This window comes from Carcharodon carcharias, chromosome 10 (genome assembly GCF_017639515.1).
Source record: "Carcharodon carcharias isolate sCarCar2 chromosome 10, sCarCar2.pri, whole genome shotgun sequence".
Taxonomy (NCBI): domain Eukaryota; kingdom Metazoa; phylum Chordata; class Chondrichthyes; order Lamniformes; family Lamnidae; genus Carcharodon; species Carcharodon carcharias.
The window spans coordinates 90492141-90517861 of NC_054476.1; the positions used below are offsets into that span (position 1 = coordinate 90492141).

General features: G+C 43.2%; 1 protein-coding gene across 1 annotated transcript in view; it reads right to left on the reverse strand.

Moving 5' to 3' along the window:
* Positions 1-25721, reverse strand: part of LOC121282852 (mucin-2-like) — a 136417-nt gene that overhangs the window by 103891 nt on the left and 6805 nt on the right. Inside the window, exons 3-7 of the mRNA XM_041196666.1 lie at positions 18871-18985; positions 3543-3633; positions 3326-3441; positions 2508-2724; positions 489-614 (exon numbers count right to left, since the gene is read on the reverse strand). Coding sequence (XP_041052600.1) covers positions 489-614; positions 2508-2724; positions 3326-3441; positions 3543-3633; positions 18871-18985 — 665 coding nt within the window. The remainder of the gene's footprint in view (positions 1-488; positions 615-2507; positions 2725-3325; positions 3442-3542; positions 3634-18870; positions 18986-25721) is intronic.

Consider the following 25721-nt stretch of genomic DNA (forward strand, 5'->3'; position numbering starts at 1 on the left):
TCACACAAGGCAGTTTGTTAGCAAAAGCTACCAGCCAATGCCAGGTTAGGTCACCTCAATATGTAAATTCTTACTGCTCTATACAATGGAGGTTACAAATGATAACCCCCTAAAATTCAGAAATATTAAGCAAAGCATCTAAGTGTGAGCCAATTTGGACACTTAGTGCCAGAAGGTGCCCAGCTGAAAACTCAATAATAAAATTAGGTTCACCACTTTCTCCTGCATTTGGCACACATATCTGCCTAGGGGGATAGTTTATACGTGTGCAAAGATGGCTTGTTTCTTCCTCTCATGTATAAATTTATAAAACATATCATCAAATCAATTATCTGGTTGTGAATTTGAGTATTATTTTTCCTGCACATTACTGACACTGCCATTCAATAACAGAGCAGATTCTGATTTTTCTGCAGGATTCTTGGTGATGGAGGGAAGCAGGTGAGTTACAGATATTTGTTTGAAGAGGCTGTGACACATTTGCCTACCTGGTGGACAGAAGCAGCCATCCATATAGTGCTCCTCACACAAGCTGCTTATGTCAAGGTGAGAACAACTATTCATACAGGGAGAGCCACTTTCCTTGTAGATCATATTTAAAGGGCATTTCTTTGCTGTAAAATAGCACAAACAATATGGTTAGATGGTCAAACAGGTGTTTACTATGAATTAATTCCTGCAAAATGAACACAGCTGTGACTTTTAGTAAGCCAGAATCTTACAGTAGCCTAAGATAAAAGCAAAATGCTGCGGATGCTGGAAATCTGAAATAAAGACAGAAAATGCTGAAAAAACTCAGCATGTCTGGCAGCATCTGTGGAGAGGGAAACATTTCAGGTTCGTATGACTTGTCTCCACTGAAGAACAGTCATACGAACTCGGAATGTTAACTCTGTTTCTCTCTCCACAGATGCTGCCAGACCTGCTGAGTTTTTCCAGAATTCACTGTCTTTATTTCTTACAGTAACTTACTGGGTATGTAAATCCAGAGGGAATATTCTCCCCACTTTATACAGAGAAAAACAATGCAAATCCCGACATTTCCTTTGATGGTCTTTCAAATATGCTAATTTTGCAGCCAGAATGAATACTGCTCATTAAGACTTTGTTGGTGGTGGGTCACAGCAGCGAGTCCATGTGTATCAGACTAGATCCATAGGCCGGGATTTTCCGGACCTGGCATGGGTGGGACCCATCGTGGGTGAGGCAATGCCCCAGCCAGGAGTCCATTGACTTGCGATGGGACCAGAAGATCAGGGCAGTGGGCGGATGCGGAAAAAGGGAGACAGCAGGTTCTTCAGTGGTTTAAACAACAATCTATGTGGGGTCGAGGAAGGGTGATTATCGAGCCACTGATGGAATGCTGAGCTGGTTGGTCTGGCAGGTTTTTTCTTATTTTTGCATTGTAATATTCTTCTCAAAATCAAATCATGTACAAATCCAAAATGATAGAATTATTCCGAAAGCTCCTTTAATCAGAATAACATATCACCCACATTTTTCTTTACACTGAAATTTGTTGTGATCTGGAATGCCCTGCCTGAAAGGGTGGCAGAGGCAAATTCAATAGGAATATTCAAAAGAGAGCAATTTAAACACCAGAAGAGTAAAAATATGCTCGGCTATGGAGGAGAGGGGAGTGGTCTAATTAGATAGCTCTGTCAAAGGTGCAAAGGTCAAATGTATGTTGCATAATCCTATGATTACTTGAAGTGACAGATTGGAAATTAGGCTGAAGCTGCATGCACAGCCGGGGGCCTTTTCCAATAGCAGGGCACTGTTTACCTGTGAAATGCTAGTTAAAAATGAGGAATTCCTCAGTTAAAACCATTGCAGTGCATATTCAATTTGCAATTTTAGTGAAAAATTTGTTATGTGTGTAAAGGATTGTTTGCTCGGTCAATCTATGTTAAAACGTGTTCCTGTGCCAGCTGATCTTTTCTAAAAGTATATTTGTTCATCCCACATCTATCTCTGCTTTTCCTCTATTTCTTTCATTCTGTTTCAAATTTGGGTACAATTCTAAACATTTAAATGGGATTTATTTATGAAGTTCTTGAAGTAAGCTGCCAGTATTCCAGAGATATCTTTTTTAAGCTTCTGTTTGGCTAATGTTATATAAATCCAGAAGATCACAAGGATTTAAGAAAGAAAAATAGGTCTTCAAATCGAGCAAGCCCATCTCTGCTCGTCAAACTCAGTTACCTGACTCTCACCTTATATCCCTCAAGTTCCTCTTCCACCATAAACACAGTTTGCAAGTTCCTGTTCCTCCATAAACACTCTCAGTAGTGATGGGACAGATCAGAGATAGCCCAGAACCTCTAGTCCACGCTACCTTTGAGCATGATTTCCCACTGGGCCAGCAGAAACTATACGAGATTTGCCTGCTTGGTCTTCTCTGTTACTGGCTATGCATTCTTACTCCTAATTTCTTAATATTTAATTTCTCCTTCCTTCTTTACCACATGAACAATTTGCTTACATCAACTTGGTATTATACTTACGGCAAAATGTCTCCGTCCTCCAGTTTTCTGGTTTCCCTCCAGCATGAGAGCATTGCCTGGAATATTCAGAGACTGTGCTGCACAAGCAGAATGAGTCTAAAACGTTGCTGCAGGTGCACATGTCCTGCATGCAGGCCTGTATGTAATGTTCACTATTTAAGCGGGATTTGCAATCTGCAAATGTGCTTCTTGAGAGGAGCTTTTCACAGGCGTCTCTCTGAAAAACATGAGCATAATATACAGAACTCTATTGTCTGAAAAATACAGCAGCAACATGAAAAAATATGTATCAATGAATGTGTGTGAGTTATTGAATATGTGGGTGAGGAAACGAATTTGTGAGTACACATGAATGTGTGTGAATGTACATAAGTGTGCAAAATGTAAATATGTATGAGTGTGTGCATTTGTTCCCATCCCTTTTTACATATTCGCAGGAGAATTTTTTTAACAAACTATTCCTTCAGACATTATAGAGTTATATTCTTCTAGAATTTAAGATTATTTCTGCTTACTCTTGCTTGCTGCCTTAAATGCATTTTTTCAAGATAAGGATACAGTCATGAAGGCTCCATCAGTTTTCATCATATATAAGCATACACGGTGAGTGTTAATTAACTTTTCAGCATTAACAGGCATCTCAACTGAAACTATTTTTTGTCTTGGCCAACATTTATACACAGAAGCGCTATTTCCTGTAAACTAAATTGTTGCCGCATTTACATTGAATTAACTCCAGCAACGAGGGATTGACTTCAAGGGCTTTCCTAGTCAGAGATACAGACTTCAACACCCTAAATCGAACCAGTGATACTTACATATTGTTCACATAAAACGTTGGTTTCCATCTCATGCTCAGCCACGTCTTCACATCTCTCATTCGGCTGATGGATTTTCTGCAGGTTTCCAAAATGAATGGGTGAAACTTGCCGCCCTACAATTTATGAAAACACAATGCTTAAAGTTTAAAACTATTTAGTTTAGCAAGTTATTTTCCCAAAAAGGTTTAAAAATGTTCAAGAGTCCTTGACTTACCATATGCAATGAATTCGTTGTATAAAGGAAAGCCATTATAATCTCCACAGAGCCCGCAAGTCCTATTTTGAAATTTCACATCAAGTTCCACCTAAAATAATGGAATAATAAACTGATTGACATTTGGCTAAAAGTTAATTTCATAAGAGGGCCTCAGGGTTTACACAACTAAATAATGATGACCTTATATTGCCTTGCACACTTGGAGCAAATACCTCACACATGGCTGTCAGCTCAATGGCAAAACTTGGAAATATAGGGCAGAATTTTACAGCCACAGGCAGGTTTGCAGGTGAGGGTGGGCCCATAAAATTCCCCAGATGGCCTTCATGTTGCCTACTTGCCCACTACCAGATCAGTGTACAATTGAGGCCCTTAAGTAGCCACAATGAACATAGTAGCAGTAGTAAGGAAAAGCCTCCATTACAGATCTGTGCTTGTCTCAGTCTCAGCCTCAGCCTCAGCTTTGTTTGTTTTAATGAGCCCCAGTTTTAATAGGATTTCTATTTTTAACCACTGTCAGGTAGAATTATCTGCTTTAGGAAAATTAGCAATTAAGCTTAGGTGAGAAAAGCTGAATCCGTGAGTTTAGTGCAATTACAGCGCTGCTAGTGCACCAAGAGGAGCAAAAATATTCCCTCCAGACACAACAAACTCCAATGCAGCAATTTGCTGATCTTGATCTTCCCTATCACACCCTACAATCATCGACCCCCTCGTGATTTCTCTCCTACCCCCATGATAACTCTCCTCCCCCCATGATCTCTCTCCTCCACCCCTGAGATCTCCCACCTCTCCCCAAGATCTCTCCCCTCCCCACCGTGATCTCCCACCTCTCCCTGCCGTGATCTCTCCCCTCCACCCCGGTGATCTCTCCTCTCCCCCCGGTGATCTCTCTACTCCCTGCTGTGATCTCTCCCCTCCCCGCCATGATGTTCCCCCTCTCCACAGTGATCTCTCTCCCCAGCATGATCTCTCTACCCCCACCGTGATCTCTCTATCCCCACCGAGATCTCTCTACCCCCACCATGATCTCTCTACCCCCACCGTGATTTCTCTGCCCCCACCGTGATCTCTCTACCCCCACCGTGATTTCTCTACCCCCACCGTGATCTCACTACCCCCACCGTGATCCCTTTCCTGTTCCGTGATCTCACTACCCCCGCCGTGATCTCTCCTGTCCCGTGATCTCTCCACTCTCCCGGTGATCTCTCTACTCCCTGCCGTGATCTCTCCCCACCCCGCCGTGATCTTCCCCCTCTCCACGATGATCTCTCTCCCCATCATGATCTCTCTACCCCCACCATGATCTCTCTACCCCCACCGTGATTTCTCTACCCCCACCGTGATTTCTCTAGCCCCACCGTGATCCCTCCCCTGTCCCGTGATCTCACTACCCCCGCCGTGATCTCTCCTGTCCCGTGATCTCTCCCCTCTCCCGGTGATCTCTCTCCTCCCTGCCGTGATCTCTCCCCACCCGCCGTGATCTTCCCCCTCTCCACGATGATCTCTCTCCCCACCATGATCTCTCTACCCCCACCGTGATCTCTCTACCCCCACCATGATCTGTCTGCCCCCACCGTGATCTCTCGCCTGCCCCGCGATCTTTCCCCTCCCCCTGTGATCTCCCCCTCCCCCTGTGATCTCTCCCCTCCCCCTGTGATCTCTCCCCTCCCCCTGTGATCTTCCCCTCCCCCTGTGATCTCCCCCTCCCCCTGTGATCTCTCCCCTCCCCTTGTGATCTCTCCCCTCCCCCATGATCTCCTCTCCCCAAGTTTTCTCCGCTATCCGTACAATCACTCCACCTCCCTATAATCTCTCTGTTAACCCTGCAACCCAAAATGTCACTGCTTCCCCCAACCCCAGCATTTCTAGACCTACCTGTCCCAATGCTATATCCTTGTACTGCCTGCCAGCCTAACTGTTTAGCAGGAAACCTGAGCCTGAATTTCAGACCTGGCGTGTGCGTCAAGTCCGTAGGCCTGGAAGCGGACATGAAATGTGCTTCTGCCTGCAATTGGCCCCCGAACGCAATTTCACGATAGCTGGCCAATTATCAGCCAGCCATCGTGAAACTTGCGCTGAGAAAGTCTCATCACTACTGAGCGAGGGTGGGAAGAGGTCGGGTGCCAACAAAAATGAGAGTGACGGGTGGGCGCTTCTAGCGAGCTCCCTGAAGGCAGACAGATGCTGTGGAGCTGCCTGAGGGAACTGCAGAACTGGACAGGTTAAATGACCAGAAGAAAATGCACTAAACTGTGTCTATGCAGCACATTCAAGCACCTGACAACAGAACTCAAAAAATATCAATTCCCAGATACTTTTTTAAAATTATATTTCACCCCAGACATTTCATCCTGCCCTTGGATGAGGTTTCATTAAAAACAGGCTGCCCCTCTGCCTGGTTTGCCCCTGTGACGAGTGCAAAATCGCATGGGCATGTAAAATTGTGGACAATAGGGTTTTTAACGGCCTTAATTGGCCCTTTAATCATCGGCAGGTGGGTCTCCGACTCCAAGTGCGCATGCCTGCCTCAATATTGCCCGTGTGCGTGATGATGTCAGGACACATGCCCGACGTCACTTAGCACAATTTCACGTGCATTCAGGTCAGGCGCATGCCCGTCTAATCAACGTAACATTCTGACTCTGGAGAACCAAACTGACCAGCACCCCAGGGAAACCCATACTCCTGGGTTTCGGTAAATAGCAGGGTAATTCACTCTGTTTATACACCTTCTTTGTCTATATCAACATTCTCTACAGCCTGTATTCCCTTTTGAAATTATATTGCTAATCTGCCTCCTTTCTTATCTTTTCTATCTCCCTTTTATATATCATAAAATTATTCAGGTTGCAGCCAGCTTTTTATTAAATCTTTTAAATCTATATTTCCTATAAAATAATTGTTTCCAGTACCCTGCAATACATGCATTTCAACCTTAAGTGTTTTGCTTGTTCTAACACTTTCTTTTGACTAAGCTTTCACCTCCTTCACTCCCTTCTTTTCCCTGCCGATATCTATTCCATTAATTTTATTCCTCTATTCTCCATACCCCTCTTGCTAAATTGTTTTTTGCACAAATATTAGCTAGTTCTCCCTTTTCTGTTACCTGAACCTGACTGAGTCTCAGCTCTCGGAAAACAAAGGCCAGGATTTTCAGTTCGGCGTACGAGCATACACCCGACATGCACACACCCGACACGCACACACCCGACACGCACACACCCGACACGCACACACCCGACACGCACACACCCGACATGCACGCGCGTCAAATAATACATGATGACATCTGGCAAGCGTCCCAATGTCCTTGCGCACTCATGCGGTATTTTGGTCGGTGGGCTTGCACGGGAGTTGGCAGCATGCCCACCAACAATTAAGAGGGCTGTTAAGTCCATTAATTGATTCATTTAATTGAATTTTTCCCTGCCCATCCAACGCAAGCGGGCGAATAGGCCAGATGATTTTTGCATGTTTTCTGAAGCTCATCCATGGGCAGGGTCATGTTTCCAAAAAAAACTTTAATTAAGAAATTTTTAAAAAATACAAACTTTTAAGACTCATTTTTAACATGCCCCTGACAAAGTCACATGAGCAGGGACATGTTTTCCTTATTTTTCAAATCTTTATTTGTAATGTTAAAAACTTAGCTCCCTGCAGCAGCTCTGTGCCTCAGGGAGATTTTAATGCCCGTGCGCACACTTCAGCACTCGTGCTTCTCCCACCCCCACCCCGGCAGCGCTGACTGTTGCAGTGTGTGATTTGTGCGGGGCTGGCCATTAATTGGCCAGCCCGCGTGAAATCATGGTCAGAGCCCAATCATGGGTGGCCGCTCCTGGGCCTACCCATCGGGCCTACCCATCGCACCTGCCCGACAAGGGGAAAACCCTTCCCATAAGCTCAGTAAAGACATTGTCATTTCCTTATTTAACTGCATTGTCTGTTCAGATTTAGCGCATCCTTTGGAATAGCTCCCATTTGTCACTGAATTGCTAATGCCCAATAAAATCAACTCCCTCTTCCTTACACCAAAAATTTGATCCTGCATTGGTTTCCCCAATCTAGTACAGTTAACTGTACCACCAATGAGGACCTGCTCTTTGAAGTTTGATTTCTAATCTCTGAAATTCAGTCTTCATTTATATTATCGGCTCCCACATGAACTACAATAATTGGTTGCCCTTCTTCCCCTTGAACATCTCCAGTCTATTCTATAATCTTTTCATCCAAGTTAGAGAACAGTCTGAGCAAAATGGCTTTGATGATGGTTAAAGTCAATCAGAGGGCACCTTCCAGTATCTCCTTACACTATGTCCTATGTAAAGTTTCCCTGTTTAATTAATCTAGAACTCCAGTTTGCTGAGAAATAGGCTTGGGCTTTAGCTTGGAGCCGAGTTCTGTCTGTGTGGGAGTATTTGAGAAACCCAGAGGAGCAGACTTCCAAAATGTCCTGCACCAGTTAACTGCAACTCTGCTTTGATTTTTTTTTCTGTGGGATTCCCACTAACAGACAGCCAGGTTGGCAGGTTGGAGGCTTTATGGACATGGAGCCTGCTTCACAAGCCCTTCACCTAAGAAACCAGGTAAATGTATTAGGAGGGGAAGAGAGACTATGGTAGGGGGTAGTGAATATGGGTCCAGACAGTTGGAGGACAGGGGCTCTGGATCACAATGATATCCAAATTGTAGTGGAAGATCTAGATTGTGCTTAGCGTCCCGATCATAGGGGGCTTTATGGTGGTTGTGGGCATGCAGGTGGTAGAAGGCAGGTGTTCTGATGGTGGTCAAAAACGTTCAGATGGTGGTTGGTGTGAGGTCCAAATGTGGTTGGGGAGCTACAAAGTTGAGTGAGGATCCAGTTAAAAAGCTGGTTGAGGATCTGGTGGTAGTCAGTGGAGGAGATGGCCATGGGAAAGATGCCCAATGCTGGGCAGGCATGTCCATTGGTGTTCGGGGAGTTTGATGGTGTACTGGAATGTAACAGGTAGTGGTTTGAGAATTGGATGGGGACAGGGGTAACTGGGTTGCTTGTTGAGCTGGATGAAACACTCCTGTTCCTCCTGGCCTACAAACAGTGTTGTAAAGACGCTAATTTCATGGACTCAGTCCTTGTCACCTATTTTTCAGCTGCTGAGGTTCCTGGGGCCAGGGAAACCCAGCCACCTCTGCTTAAAAATAGAATGACTGTTAAAGTGAGGATGGGCAGCTTCATCATACTACTTAAATAACGACTCACTTCCTCCAAGTTCATTGGTTACCCATTCATTCCACCTCTGCGAAACCGGAGGTGGGTGTGTTTGGTTCCTGTTCAGATCTTTTTGGAGTTTAACCTCTGTCTCGACCCTAGCCCATCTGTTTTTGGAAATTAAGATTCAGCTCATAATTACACTCTGTCATCAATGACAAAGGTTACATTTTCTGTGCATTGTTTACCAGCAACATCACAAATGTATAATAAACACAACATCAAATAGAAATTAGCAGATCATATATGTAGCACAGGAAGATATGATATCCTACGTATAATGCAACACTAGCGGGGAGTCAAAACAGTTGCAGGAATTTCAATGCTAGATTAAGCCATGCCTGTTGCTTCCGATGTACCCAGCACACAATTTTATGCTGCCTGCTGATTAACGTGTTTGCAGTGTGCAGCCAGCGCTAACCACGTTGTTGAATAGCTGCAAACCTCAGCAGGAGGCCCAAAATTGTGAGAGACTTATGCCAGTTAAAACTAGCCTGCATTGCTTATAAACAACCTGCACCTCTTAAAGGGGAGCTGCATTGTGGCTGGAACAGGTGCTGGAAGTGATTCTGAAGTTTATTCTGATGTGGAAGAAGACATAATACTGGCAAAATATGGCAGATAGTAAACTCCAAAATTTCCCAAAGTTGTGCTAGAGGCCGTGGTCTAGAAGGAGCAGCTGTGGAATGTGTGAGGTTTTGAATGCCAAGATGATCAGGGACAAACACATCTGCAGAAAGTGTCAGCAGCTAGAGGAATTTCAGATCAGGATTATTGATCTGAAAGCTGAACTGCAGACACTGTGCAACATAAAGGAGGGAGAGAAATACCTGGACACTTTGTTCCAGAAGATGGTCACGCCTCTTAGGATAAGGGTTTGGATTTGGTTTTGGTCAGCAGTGAGGCACAGGAGGATGTGACCATGAGTGAGGCAAGTAATGGAGGAGCCTCAGGCTTTGCAATTGTCAAACAGGTTTGAGGTGCTCACAACCTGAGTGGATGAAAGCGAAGTCTGCAACGTTGGTGAGCAGCTAGCCATGACACCATGGTACCGGAAGCCAGTCATGGGGGGAGGGGGACCAAACAGGAAGCTAGCAGTAGTAGGGGATGGTATAATGAGGAAGATTGACACTACTCTCTGCAGCAAAGAGTGAGATTCCAGAAGGCTGTGTTGCCTGCCCAGCACCAGGCTTCAGGAAAGGGCTGGAGAGGAACTTACAATGCGAGGGGTAAAGGATCCAGTTGTCATGGTCCATGTAGCTATCAAGGACATAGGCAGGCCAAGGAAGGAGGTTCTGCATAGTCAGCATGGGAAGCTAGGTACCAAAGTAGAAGCACAACCTCAAAGGTAATAATCTCTGGATTGCTACCTAAGCCACATGCAAATTGGCATAGGGCAAATAAGATTAAGGAGATGAATGTGTGCCTCAAAGACTGGTGTGGGAGAAGTGAGTTCCGGCTTGTGGGGCACTGACATCAGGACTGGGGAAAGTGGGGGCTGTACCGTTGGGATGGTTTACACCCGAACCTGGGACCAGTGTTCTTGTGAACTGCATAACTAGGGAAGTAGAGAAGTCCTTAAACTAAACAAGGCAGGTGAGGGATCAAGCTTGGGTAGATGTGGCAAATCAAGGGGTAGATTCAAGGCAGGAGATCATAACGCTAATATGGGAAATGAGGGTCATAGAATAGCAGGAATAGGCAGAGAGATAAAATCTAAGAATACACCAATAGTTGAGACTAGATATCACAAAGATAACAAAAAGACAAAACTAAAGTCTCTGTTTCTGAATGCAGGTAGCATTCATAATAAAATAATGAATTGATAGCACACATTGAAGTAAATAATATGATCTGATGGCCATTATGGAGACATGGCTGCAGGATGAGAAGGGTTGGGTCCTGAATATTTACATTCAAGAAGAATAGGAAGCTAGGTAAAGGTTGGGGGGTAGCACTGTTAATCAAGGATGGCATTGGCGCAATTGTTAGTGTCATGAGAGTACAACAATTTTCATGATATTTTTCTGGTTTATTGTAAAGTAGATTTATGGGGTTAAGTCATTGGGTCTGTTTATGTGTGTGATTTAATTATATTTGGAGGCAAGTAGACTGTATTCTTTGACTCATCAAAAGAATCTAGGTGCTTGACATACTAATGAGTAAACATGGATGCTGGTTTAGCATGTAAGGTGTGAAGGGAATTTGTATTTTTGCATAAATGAAGGGAGATTTGGATTTCAAAGGGATCTCAGTCTGTGTACAAATAGCCACACAAGCAAGATAAGGAATGTGTGCATTTTCCCAAGGGTTATTGACAATATATAGTGACAACATGAAAGTTTTTATGTTTTGAGGGAGATACAGTTTCAAAGTCTTATGAAACAATATAATTTACATGTTAAAAAGGGAGAAACACATATAATGGAGAATTAGGTTATGAGTCAGGAGAAGACATTGTGAGGTCTAACAGTCTAACAGAAGTATGTGAAATAGCCTTAATGAAGCTTCCAGAATTTGTGCATAAGCCTGGTATCTTCAAAAACTGAAGCTGGAGAAACATATTTTGGAATTCCACTGTCCAGGGTATTGTCTTAATTTGCTGGATCTGTTTAAAATCTAAAATCTATTTATGGACCATTGCCTTAAGGGGAGTCAGGTTAATTAGGGATTTTAGGAGTCATTATAGTAGTAATTTGTATTTCTATGTATTTGCTTGAACTCTTCTCTTTTGTTAATAAAACTATTTTAATTCAGTTTTTAAAAATGTCTCTAAAAGCCTTGGTGGACTTATTACTTCTGAATTTAGTGCTCGTGAATCTTGAAGTAAATCAATGAAGCGTCTTGAAGTAAATACAAATTGCAAAACAATTGTGATAGTGCGATCAAGTTCCCCTCATGGATTTGATCTGCCTGGCACACATGATCTGCCACATCATAGCAGTTAGAGATGACCTTGGTTTAGGAGATCAGGATGTAGAATCGTTTTGGGTGAAGATGGGGTATAGTAGTGAAAATAAGTCACTAGTGAGAGGGGTCTACAGGTCACCTAACAGTAACCACAATTTAGGACAAAGTATACAAGAAGAAATATTGGGTGCTTGTGGTAAAGGGATGGCAATAATCATCGGTGATTTTAATCTACATATAAAGTGGAAAAATCAGATTGGCAGTAGTAGACTGGGTGAAGAGCTCATAGAATGCTTTTGAGATAGTTTATTAGAGCAGCACATTCTGGAACCAACCAGAGAGCAGGTTATTTTAGACTTGGTATTGTGTAATGTGACAGGATTAATTAATGATCACAATGTTAAGGCACCCCTAAGTGCCTAGACCACAATATGATTGAATTTTACATCCAGTTTGAAAGGGAGAAGACTGGGTCAAGATGAGTGTTTTAAACTTAAATAAGGGCAACAATGTGGGGATGAAAGCTAAACTAGCTGAAGTGAACTAGGATACCAAGCTAGGGGATAGATCAATAGAGATGCAGTGGCAGGCATTTAAGGGGATATTTCAGAATAGTCAAAATAAGTATATTCCTACTATATAGAAAATTCCAAAAGGAGGACCCAGCATCCATGGTCAACTGAAGAATTTAAGGAAAGCATCAAACTTAAGGAAAAAGCATATAAACTGCGCAAAAGTAAGTGGCAGATCAGATGATTGGTCAGAATATAAAGAATGGCAGAGAATGACTAAAAGGTTAATCAGGAGTAAGAAATTAGAGTGTGAGAGGGAGTTAGCTAGAAATGTAAAAACAGGCAACAAGAGATTCTAGGGTATTTAAAAAGGAAAAGAGTAGGTAAAGTGATTGTTGGTGCTCTAGAGAGTGATGGTGGGGAGTTAATAGTCGATAATAAGAAAATGGCAGCAGAAATGAGCAAATATTTTGCTTCTGTGTTCTCTATAGAGGATACAAAAACATTCCAGTAATAGCTGTGAATCAGGGGGTGAACAGGACAGGGGAACCTAGTGAAATTACAATCACTAGGGAAGCAGTACTGAGCAAATTGATGGAGCTGTGGGCTGACAAGTCTCCTGGTCCCAATGGACTAAAAACTAGAGTCTTAAAAGGGGTGGCTAATGAGGTAGTAGATGCAGTAGTGTTAATTTTCCAAAATTCGCTAGATTCTGGAAAGGTTCCCATCAGACTGGAAAGTAGCAAATATAACCCTTCTATTCAAGAAGGGAGGGAGGCAGAAAACAGGAAACTATAGGCCAGTTAACTTGATGTCAGTTATGGGGAAGGTGTTAGAATTGATCATTAAGGAGGTGATAGTTGGGCACTTAGAGAAACTCAAGGCAATCGGGAAGAGTCAGCATGGTTTTGAGAAAGGGAAATCATGCTTAACCATTTAATGGAGGTACTTGAAGGGGTAACGTGCGCTGTGGATAAAAGGGAGCCTGTAGATGTACTGTACTTGGATTTCCAGAAGGCATTTGATAAGGTGCCACATCAAAGATTATTGAAGAAAATAAAAGCTCAGGGTGTAGGGGATAACATATTAGCATAGATAGAAGATTGGCTGGCTGGCAGAAAGCAGAGAGTATGCATAAATGGGTCTTCGTCTGATTGACAGCATGTGACGAGTGGAGTCCCACAGGGATCTTTGCTGGCATTTCAACTTTTTACAGTTTACATCAATGGCTTAGATGAGGGGAGTGAAGGCATGATAGCTAAATTTGCACATGACACAAAGATAGGTAGGGAAGTATGTTGTGAAGAGGACATAGGGAGGTTACATATGGGAATATATAGGTTAAGTGGGTGGGCAAAAATCTGGCAGATGGAGTATAATGTAGAAAAATGTGCAGTTGTTCACTTTTGCAGGAAGAATATAATAGCAGAGAATTAATTAAACTGAGAAAGGCTGCAGAATTCCGAAGTGCAGAGGGATCGATGTGTCCTAGTACATGTGTCACAAAAGGTTAGTAAGCAGGTACAGCAAGTAATTAAGAAGGCTAATGGAATGCTATCCTTTATTATAAGAGGGATTGGACATAGAAGTAAGGATGTTATGCTTCAGTTATACAGGGCATTGGTGAGTCCGCATCTCGAATACTCTGTGCAGATTTGGTCTCCTTATTTGAGGAAGGATGTAAATGCATTGGAGATGGTTCAAAGGAGGTTTACTGGATTGATACCTGGAATGAGTGGGTTGTCTTATGAGGAAAGGTTGGATAGGCTGGGCTTGTTTCCAATGGAATTTAGAAGATTGAGGGATGATTTGATTGAAGTGTATAAGATCCTGAATGGTATTGACAAGGTGGATGTGGAAAGGATGTTTCCTCTGGCAGTTGAGTCCAGAACTAGGGGGCACTGTTTTAACATTAGGGGTTGCCCTTTTAGGACAGAGATGAGGAGAATTTTTTTCTCTCAGAGGGCTGTGACACTTTGGAACTCTTTGCCTCAGAAGGCAGTGGAGGCAGGGATATCGAATATCTTTAAGATAGAGGTAGATTCTTATTCGGCATGGGAATCAAAGATTATCGGGGTTAGATGGGAATGTGGAATTCGAAACACAAACAGATCTGCTATGATCTTGATGTATGGCACAGCAGGCTCGAGAGGCCGAATGGCCTACCTCTGCTATTATTTTGTACGTTCATATGAGTGGAAAGCTTCTCTTTGATTCCTACTGACTTCAATTTAGCCAGGACTCTTTGATGTCACATGGTCAAATGCTGCCTTGATGCCCTGTTGAGTTCAGCTCTTGTCTCCATATTTCGACCAAGCCCCAAAGGAAGTCAGGAGCTAAGTGGCCCTGGCGGAACGCAAGCTGAGTGTCAGTGAGCAGGTTCTGGCTATCTAATTGCCACTTGATAGCACTGTTGATGATATCTTCCATCACTTTACTGATCATTGAGAGGAGACTAATGGGGCTGTAATTGGCTTGACTGAATTTGTCCTACTTTTTGTGCACAACGCATACCTGGGTAATTTTCTACTTTACAACTACAGCTCCTCACACCCCGCTACCTGTAAGGACTCCATCCCATTCTCTCAGTTCCTTCACCTCTGTTGCATCTGTTCTGATTATGCCACTTTCCAAAACAGTTCCTCTGACATGTCTTCCTTCTTTCTTAACCGAGGTTTTCCACCCACGGTGGTTGACAGGGCCCTCAACCGTGTCCGACCCATCTCCCGCGCCTCTGCCCTCACACCTTCCTCTCCCTCCCAGAACCATGATAGCCTATTTCGATCCCCTGCCCCCACCTCACATCTGTCACTTGTTCATCCTGCTTTCTACCCTTAACATCATCATTAGCACATCCTTTAGCGAAAATCACTATCATCAACACCCTTTTGACCTTTTGTTTATTACATCTTTTGCAATTTTCCCTTTGCCTCCACCTATCACTGGCCCTCTATCTAGCTCCACCTGTCCAACACCCACCCCCCCACCCCCTTAAACAACTTATATTTCACCACATTTCTATTTCTCTTTAGTTCTGTTGTAGAATCATACAGACTCGAAACGTTAACTCTGTCTTCCTCTCCACAGACGCTGTCAGACCTGCTGAGTTTTACCAGCAAGTTTCGTTTTTGTTTTAATTTTCTACTTTGTCGGATAGATGCCAGTGTTGTAGCTGTCCTGGAACAGCTTGGCTAGGGGCATGGCTAGTTTTGGAGCACAAGTCTTCAGTACAACTACCAGGATGTTGCCAGGTCCCATAGCCTTTGCAGTATCTAGTGCCTTCAGCTATTTCTTGATATCACAAGGTTTTGGTAAAGAATTGGCTAAAGATGTTGAGGATCTCAGAAAAAAGCCGAGATGGATCATCCAATAGTTATTTCTGTCTGAAGGTGAGGGCAAATGCTGCAGCTTTCTCTTTTGCACTGATGTTCTGGGCTGAGAATGAGGATATTTGTAGAGCCTCCTCCTCCAGTTAGCTGGTTAATTGTCCACAACCATTCACAAATAGGTGTTCCAGGACTGCAGAACATTGATCTGACCCATTGGTTCTGGGATCACTTAACTATGTCTATCACATGCTGCTTCTACTATTTGACATTCAAGTAGTCCTGTGTTGTAGCTTCACCAGGTTGACACTCATTTTTAGGAGCGAACATACAAACATACGAATTAGGAGCAGGAGTAGGCCACTCGGCCCCTCGAGCCTGCTCCACCATTCAAGATGATCATGGCTGATCTGATTGTATTCTCAACCCCACATTCCCACCTATCTCTGATACCCTTTCACCCCCTTGCTTATCAAGGATCTATCCAGCTCTGCCTTAAAAATATTCAAAGACTCCTCTCCCATTGCCTTTTGAGGAAGAGAATTCCAAAGACTCATGACTCTGAGAAAAAAAATTCCCCTTATCCACGTCTGAAATGAGAGACCACTTATTGTTATGCAGTGACCTCTAGTTCTAGATTCTTACCAGATGAAACATCCTTTCCACATCCACCCTGCCAAGACCCTTCAGGATCATAAAGATTTCAGTCAGGTTGCCTATTACTCTCCTAAACTCCAGTGGATACAAGCCTCGTCTGTCCTACCTTTCCTCAAAATACAACCCACCCATTCCAGGTGTTAGTCTAGTAAACCTTATCTGAACTACTTCCCACACATTTACATCCTTCCTTAAATAAGGAGACCAATACTGTACACAGTACTCCAAATGTGGTCTCACCAATATCCTGCACAACTGAAGCATAACCTCCATACTTTTGTATTCAATTCCCCTCGCAATAAGCAATAACATTCTATTAGCTTTCTTAATTACTTTCTGTACCTGCATACTAATCTTTTGTGGGTCATGCACTAGGACACCCAGATCCCTCTGAATCTCAGAACTCTGCAATCTCTCTCCATTTAGATAATATGCTTCTTTTTTATTTTTTCTGCCAAAATGGACAATGTCACATTTTCCGACAACATACTCCATTTGCCAGATCTTTGTCCACTCACTTAACCTATTTTTGTCCCTTTGTAGCCTCCTTATGTCCTCTTCACAATTTACTTTCCTACCTATCTTTGTGTCATCAGCAAATTTTACAACCATACATTTGGTCCCTTCATTCAAGTCATTTACATAAATTGTAAACAGTTGAGGAGGACCCAGCATTGTGTTTTGTTACAAACCTCTTGTTACATCTTGCCAACCAGAAAAAGACCCATTTATGCCAATTCTCTGCTTCCTGTTAGCTAGCCAAACTTCTATCTATGCCAATACCTTACCCCCTACACCATGAGCTTTTATTTTCTGCAATAACCTTTCATGCGGTGTCTCATCCGGTACCTTCTGGAAATTCAAGTAAAATACATCTGCTGGATCCCATTTATCTACAGCATATGTGGACAAAGAACTCTAATGAATTGGTTAAACTTGATTCACCTTTCACAAAACCGCGTTGACTCTGCCTGATTACTTTGAATTTATCTAAGTGCCCTGCTATAACACCTTTAATAACAGCTTCTAACATTTTCCCTATGTTAAGCTAACTGGCCTGTAGTTTCCTGCTTTCTGTCTCCCTCCCTTTTTGAATAAAGGAGATACATTTGCTACCTTCCAATCTAATGGAACCTTCCCTGAATCTAGTGACTTTTGGAAAATTAAAGCCAATGCATCAACTATCTCACCAGCTACTTCTTTTAAGATCCTAGGATGAAGTCTATCAGAACCCAGGGACTTGTCAGCCCACAGCCCCAACAATGTTCTCAGTACCGCTCCCTTGGCGAATGTAATTTCCCTGAGTTCCTTCCTCCCTTCCATTTCCTGATTTACAACTATTTCTGGGATGTTACTTGTATACAAAGAACAAAGAAAAGTACAGCACAGGAACAGGCCCTTCAGCCCTCCAAGACTGCGCCGATCATATTGCCTGTCAAACTAAAGCATTTTGCACTTCCGGGGTCCGTATCCCTCTGTTCCCATCCTATTCATGTATTTGTCGAGCTGCCTCTTAAACACTACTATTGTACCTGTTTCCACCACCTACTCTGGCAGCGAATTCCAGACACTCACTACCCTCTGCGTAAAAAACTCGCCCCGCACATCTCCTCTAAAATTTTCTCCTCTCACCTTAAATTTATGTCGCCTAGTAATTGACTCTTCCACCCTGGGAAAAGCTTCTGACTGTAGTATCCTTTATAGTGAAGACTGATGCAAAATACCTGTTTAATTCATCTGCTATCTCCTTATTTTCCATTATTAATTCCCCAGACTTACTTCCTATAAGACCAATGCTCACTGTTAACTCTTCTTATTTAAATACCTATAGAAACTTTTACTATCCATCTTTATATTACTAGCTAGCTTTCTCTCATACTCCACATTTTCCCTCTTTACTAATCTTTTCCTCATTCTTTGCTATTCTTTATATTCTGTCCAGTCTTCTGACCTGCTACCCATCTTTGTCTAATTATATGCTTTTGCTTTAAGTTTGATGCTATCTTTAACTTTTTTAGCTAACCACGGATGTGGGTCCTCCCCCTGGAATTTTTCTTTCTCATTGGAATATATCTATTCTCTGCATTCTGAAATATCCCTTTTAAAGTCAGGCACTGCATCCCTATTGACGTGCCTGCTCTGCACATTTCTTGTCGACACTCACTGCACTCGCACGAAAACCCTCACCAATATGGCACCTGGTGTGGGTCTGCATGCACATTTCGGACCTCTATGACCATTCACAGTGCCTAGAAAAAAATGGATGTTTATGCAACTGAACTTTGCACCTCCTATGTAGTTTGCAGAGAATGGCACGCTTAATGCGAGAGCAGTGTATGTATAATATGCGACATACCAGTACTGTGTAATTTATAGACAATGGCGATACTGTATATGATATAAAAATACTCTCCCAGTTACATAGTGTACTTGCTCCAAAGGAATATGGTGTATCCAAGGATTTTTTTCTCAGTCCAAACTCTGTACAGTGAGTGAGTTCATGCTGATTCTAGAAGTCTCACCTTGTACCCTTCTCATACTTTATGCCACAAGTAATGTGTTTCTCTCCCTCTAGCTTACTCAAGTCTGTTACAGTATAAATATGATAATATGCTGGAACACATTACAATTACAAACTTATTTAAAAAACTTTCTCCAATGTTTGTACTTACCATCAGGGCATCTTCTCTGTTCCACATTAGAGTCAACCCAAACTTTCCATAGATCTTAATGTACTGAACAGTTTCCTCTACAAACAGACCCCATCCAAAATAAGGGAGTGAAACTCTGAAAAATATAAGTTAAAGACACATTACCAAACTTCCTGCATAACACTCACAGAGGAAGTTCTGAATTCAGTAACAATTGCTCGGTCCCAAACTCTAGTGTAATGCCTGTCATTCAGAAACAACTTTATTCAGGGGAGAAGGTTGAGGTGACATTTTATTAACTTGGCTGTTCAATTCCCAGAAAAAAAATCAAATTCTGCTTGGAACGATGAGATAAAAGGTTCTTCTATAACAGTTTGAAGTGAAACAAGTCCAGCTAGTCTCAAACAAGGTCCAAGTGGGGTTGGCATAGGTTACTGTTTGGATTTTAGTGCTGCAGTTATATTCGTAGTTTTTAAAATTCTTTCACAGGTTGTGAGCATCGCTGGTAAGTCTGACATTTGTTGCCCAGCCCTAATTACCCTTGAACTGAGTGGCTTGTAGGCAATTTCAGAGGGCAGGTAAGAGTCAACAACATTACTGTGGATCTGCAAACACATGTAGGCCAGACCAGTTAAGGATGGCAGATTTCCTTCCCTAAAAGATGTTGCTGGTCAGGTTTTTGATGAGTTTTCCGGTCACCATTATTGAGACTAGCTTTCAATTCCAGATTCTATTAATTGAATTTAAAATCCACCAGCTGCCATGGTGGGATTTGAACACTTGCCTCCAAAGAGTCAGCCTGGGTCTCTAGATTACAAGTCCAGTGACATTGGTTGGAGGATCGAGAATAGAGGAAGCCGATTTAAGATGATTGACAAAAGAAGCAACAGCAACATGAGGAAAATCTCCTTTATGCAGTGAGTTGTTAGGATATGGAATGCACTGCCTGAGTGTATGGTGGCAGCAGATTCAATCATGGCTTTCAAAGAGAATTGGATAATTATCTGAAAAGGAAAAAAAGTGCAGGGCTGTAAGGAAAAGGAGAGACAGTGGCAATAGGTCCATTGCTCTTGGAGAGCCGATGGGTCAAATGCCTGCTATTGTGCTGGAACCATTTCCACGATTCTAAATTAGCACTCTCGTTTAGAGAGGGTTGTGTCGTTCAGAGAACAATGTCATCCAAAGATGGGGAAAAATGCTATTGGGGCAGAAGGAACTAGATTTATCATTTATCTAATGTATGAGAGAATGGATCCCTGAAAAATGGATTAAACAAAATCCATATCATTTTTCTGGAGTTACCCAAACTCTCCCTGTAAAGTTCCACAGCTGTGTGGGAAGCTCCTGCATTACCTGTTGTTCTGAGTTGGGGCTTTCTATTTTGTACTCTAGGCATGGGATTTGGTTAGTAGGAAGTCTGCAGACATACTCTGGATCTGCTTAACACTTGGTTATTAGCACCATATCTAAACAAGTTACAGAATAGGTATTTTCCTCCAAGCACAATTCCAATCTCTCTCTCTCTCTCTCTCTTTCTCGAGAGAGAGAGTCCAACACGTGACTGACTGATGTCAATGGTGCATCATCACCTATGTCATACATTAGCATATCCTGTCTGATAATCCTTTATATTACACCTGCCCCCAAGTATGCTATCATATTTTCAACAACAACATGAAACTATGGGGAGGATTTTTCCCTTGTCGGGTAGGCTCGGCAGGGGTGGTTGGGAAGTCAACAGTCACCTGCGATCAGGGCCGGACGGCGATTTCATGCTGATGGGCCAATTAAGGTCTGCACAGCGTGAAACATGAGTGGCAGTGCTCAGTGCTGCCTGTGTGTGTGTGTGGGGGGGGGTGGTGGTGGGGGAGCAGTGAGGGCAAGCGTGGAACTTCACACATGCACGCAGGTGCGCACTTGAAAATAAAAAAATAAAGGTTTCTAAAATGTTATAAAACATGTCCCCTCATGTGATTCTGTCATTTTATGTTTGAGCGTGTCAGGTGCGCGCCCGCACGCTCAGTGAAAAATTCAGCCCTATGTCTTTAACTATTTACATTACATTTCTGGAACTCCCTTTTTACAACTACAGATTCCACCCAACTAGAACCTCCACTCTTCCCTTCCCCAAGTCACAGTCCTGGGAATTCTCCCTCAGTATCCTCAGCCCTTAGGGAAGATGTCTTGGAGACATGAGAACTTTCTTCTGCATCTGATAGGACATCATCACCTGTAGAATAGGACAGCACTGTAGCAGCATTGCTGGGAAGAACAGCGGAGGATGCAGGATGACTGAACTGCAAGAGCAACAAAAACTTTTCAATGAAAGACTTATCCAAAAGAGAAGACTGAAGACAGTCAACCCTTGGATTCTCTGGGACTAGAAAAGAAGAACTCAGAAGACTCTAAGGAAGTTGTTGCTCCCTTGAATCACAAAGGGAAAGAGCTTCAGAACAGGAATAATCTTCAACTTTATGGAAGACTATCACAGCTGTATCATCCACTGCTGTATTGATGACCGAAAAGGCATTGAAGATTCAAGATTTCAATGAATTTGGATGACGAAGGAAAAAGCAACCAAATTCCTGTAAAAGTGTCAGAAAAAGAGGAAGAGGTGAGTTCCCAATGATATTCCAGGTGGAACGTCTACTTTCTGTTGGCAGTGATGAGAGAGCCACACTTCTCTCTGTATGAGATTGTTTCACTATGGGCAATGGGTAGGATTACTGAGGATATGGAGGCAAGATGTTATCATTTTCTGGAATGACATGAAATTCCTGAAGACAATTAACTTGGGGACAAGGTTGATCTACAGGATTCTGCAGCTTCAGAAATTATAAAGATTCTGCCGCAGCTTCTGTGCTGACCTCCAGCCCTGGAAAGAAGAAGACTTGCAGCTGGGACTGAAGTATGTGTGCCACTTGACTTTCACCCCTGGAAGGTAACAGCTCTTGAGCAGTGTGATCCTCTATGGATTCTAATCTGGACTCAGGCAAGGCATTCCCTGTGGAAGTGTCTTCATGGACAACAGGAGACAGGCTGGGCAACACATAGGTAGATTCAGTGGAACTAAGATCTGATTGCTGCTCAGCTGCTAAAAACTAGCTGACTTCTCTAAGAAGACAACAGAAACTTCATATGGTGTGTCCATCAACTGGAAAGATGAATCATTCTCTAGGACTCATAAAGAGGGATCACTCAGTGCTGCAAGTGATTCTTCCTTGTCATTCTCTATTGATAGCCGATTCAGGTCCAGCAGATCTTCATGGGGATAGTCACCATCTGCTGCAGCACCTTCTGTATCCGCCACTTCTGGCCTTACTTCATGAATAACTGAGAGATTCATAACTTGAATCTCCACTGGGGTCTAGTGGATGGTGCCTCTGTGTATAAAAACTTACTGCTGAGTTTATAAACTTCCTTAGCTGCTGAAGGCTGAAGTTCCACTGCTTCCATATAAAGGGTTTAAGATTATTGCATGAAAGAGAGTGAGTCTTTCAAATGATGGGCATCATCTGGTTTGTCCAGATGCCTAGAAATATGCCAATGTTGCCACTCAAAAAGGATGTACATTGTTTGTGAAGAACGTAGAGAGAACCAACGATCTGTCATGCTTTGCAGCGAAGACGAGCAATAATCCTGCCTTTGGTTGGAAGATCTCTGCTGCCTGGACCTTATTATTTGATGTTTGATGAATGGAGGATAATTGGCGGAAGCCACTTGAGGTCGACTGCTAATATGTTAACATCAACTCCAGTATTATTTTTACAGGTGGTATCAAAGCCTTGAACTTGCACTGTAATTAACCAATAGCCTAGACTAAGACTGTTAACTTCCCCTAGGGACTCTGTCATTTCACCTTCTTCTTGACTTTCCATTTCTCGGATGGAAGGTGTGTCATAAATATTTCCTTGTCTTGGACTGTGATTAAAATTGTTGGATTTGCAGAAATGCTTGAAATGTCCAGTTTTGCCACACTAGAGACATTGTGCACCTCCTGGTGGGCAGTCCTAGTGTCTATGTTGGATTTTCGTGCCACAATACAAGCATCTCAAAATGGCTGCTGGTGTGGAACTCCCTGTCCTTTCCCCTAGTTTGGCAGGCTTTCTTGTGGGCGGAGCCCCTGCCTGTGAATATACCCAGTCAATGGAGTCATGTGAAGCTTTGGAGTCATGCCGAATTATAGCCCGGTTAAATTCTGCGGCTCGACCTGCCTTGGGCCGCTTAATCTAATGTAAGATCATTTTTGGTCTGCAGAAAGTCAGAGAGTCTTACATCCTGGACACCCACAGCCATGCGATCATGGATTAGATCATCCTTCAGCACTCCATATCCTCAAGAACTAGCTGGGTGATATAATTTGGTTAGAAGTAATTCAATCAATCCCCCAGGCTGTTGCAACCGCTAGTTAAAACATGCTCGTTCAATTAATAAGTTTCGCTTCATGCTAAAATAAGAGTCAATGGCTTTAAGAATGGACTCAAAGTCTACGATGGACTCCTGCATCCCCTGCCTTAGGAGAACGTCTGTGACTGGACCTACCACATAAAGAAAGGAACTGACTTAAAGTTTTTGCTCCTTTTTGTGAAGGCCCGATGCTGCTCAATACCAGAGAAAATGGTGTTTCCATAACTCCCACTGTTGGCCTCTCTGCGGGCCTTTGAGGCAACTGGGTGGGGCAAGGCCAGGAAATGCTCACTACAGTCATCATTACCTCTCTCCAATGTGCCCTTTCCACCAATTTTTTAAGAGCTACTTTCAATGTTTTCTTCATTCTGCAGTTCCCTCGATAATACCAATGTGCCTTTTACATTGATGTCTGCACCGCTGCCACCATGTTCTGAGATTGGGTCCTTCTATCTTAGACTCCAGGCATGGGATTTGGTTGGTAGACAGCCTGTAGACATACTCTGGTATCTGCTTGACATTTGTGTATCAGTCCTAATAGTAAACAGGTTACAGAGTAGGCATGTTCCTCCTAGGCATAATTCTAACCTCTCTCTCGAAAGTTTAACATGTAACATGTCAGTGGTACATCATCATCTACATCATACATTAGCAAATCACATCTGTTAACCCTTTAAACTACATCTTTGTTTTGTCCCCAACTGTCAACACTAAGCAAAGACAAATTAAGTATTATATAGCATTGCTACAAAGAAAAGCCTAGTCTTGATTATCCCATGAAATGCTTTCAGAACAGGTCCAGCGTGGGTTAGATGCAAAATAAAGCCTGCTCTGCACCCTGGCTCTCTGAAGATAAAATGAACCATAAAAGCTTCTGATTCAGAGGCAAGGGTGCAGCCGGCTGAATGACACTGACAGGGATGACATGGAATAGGGTTGTGGAAGACTGCTCCTTGTCTGTTAATGGATACTGCCACCTTTTCTGTACGCAAAGCACAAACTAATCTGTGCCAGTACACAGGCAACCACAGTACCCCTGCTCATTCATAGACACCAACTATCCTTCTGTCCATCCACACACACAAATACTGGCTGCACCCCAGGCCATCCACAAACAATAAATACCTCCCTGTCCATCCAAACACACTTATTGCCTCCTTGTTGAAACATATAGAATGACTGCCTTCCTGTCCAGTCAAAAACATTTATTGTTCTGTTGAAGGGTCATGAGGACACGAAACGTCAACTGTGCTCTTCTCTGCCGATGCTGCCAGACCTGCTGAGTTTTTCCAGGTATTTCTGTTTCTGTTTGTGTTTTGAAAAACATTTACTACTTCCTTTCCAGCCACATGCTGACAGTAACACTCCCTCCTCAAAAACTGATCATCCTACTGTCTAACCACAGACACCAATCGCCACTAGGCTTGTGTCCACATATGACAATCTTCATATCCAGTCAAAATTCATTGGTTCCTGTCCATCCACATATACTAACTGTCTGCATGTTCATCCACACACACTGACTATCCACCTGTCTATCCCCACAAACTGACTGTCCTCCTGTCCATCCACAAACATTGACTGTTCCCCCACAAATACTGCCTGCCCCCTTGTCTATTCACACACACCAACTGTCCTCCTATCCATACACAAACACTGACTGTCTGCCTGTCCATCCACGCAAACTGACTGTCTACCTGTCCATCCAAACACACTAACCTTCAGCCTGTCCATCCAAACACACTAACCTTCAGCCTGTCCATCCAAACACACTAACCTTCAGCCTGTCCATTCAAAACATTGTCTGTCTGCCTGTCCATCCAAACAACCTGAGTGTCCTCCAGTCCATTCACACACACTGATTGTCCGTCCTTCCATCCACACAAACTGTGTGTCCTTCTGTCCACCCACACACACTGACTGTCTGCCTGTTCATCCGCACATACTGACTAACCTCCTGTCTAACCACACAGATTGACCATCCACCTGTCAAGCACACACATTTACTGTCCACCTCTTCATCCCCACACACTGACTGTCCAATGGTCCATACACACAAACTGACTGTCCATTCACACACACTTACAGTCCACCTGTCCATCCACACAAACTGACTGTCCACCTGTCCATCGAAACATTCTGCCTGTCCCTCTGTCCATCCATACACACTGACTGTCTGCCTGTCCATTCAAAACACTGTATGTCTGCCTGTCCATCCAAAAAACCTGAGTGTCCTCCTGTCCATCCACACACACTTACTGTCCACCTCTTCATCCCCACACACTGACTGTCCACCTGTCCATCCACAAATACTGACTGCCCCCCGTCCATCTATACACACTGAGTGTCTACCTACCCAACCACACACACTGACTGTCCTCCTGTCCATCCACACATACAGACTGTCTGCCTGTCCATTCACTCACACTGTCTGTCTGCCTGTTCATCCAGACAACTCGAGTATC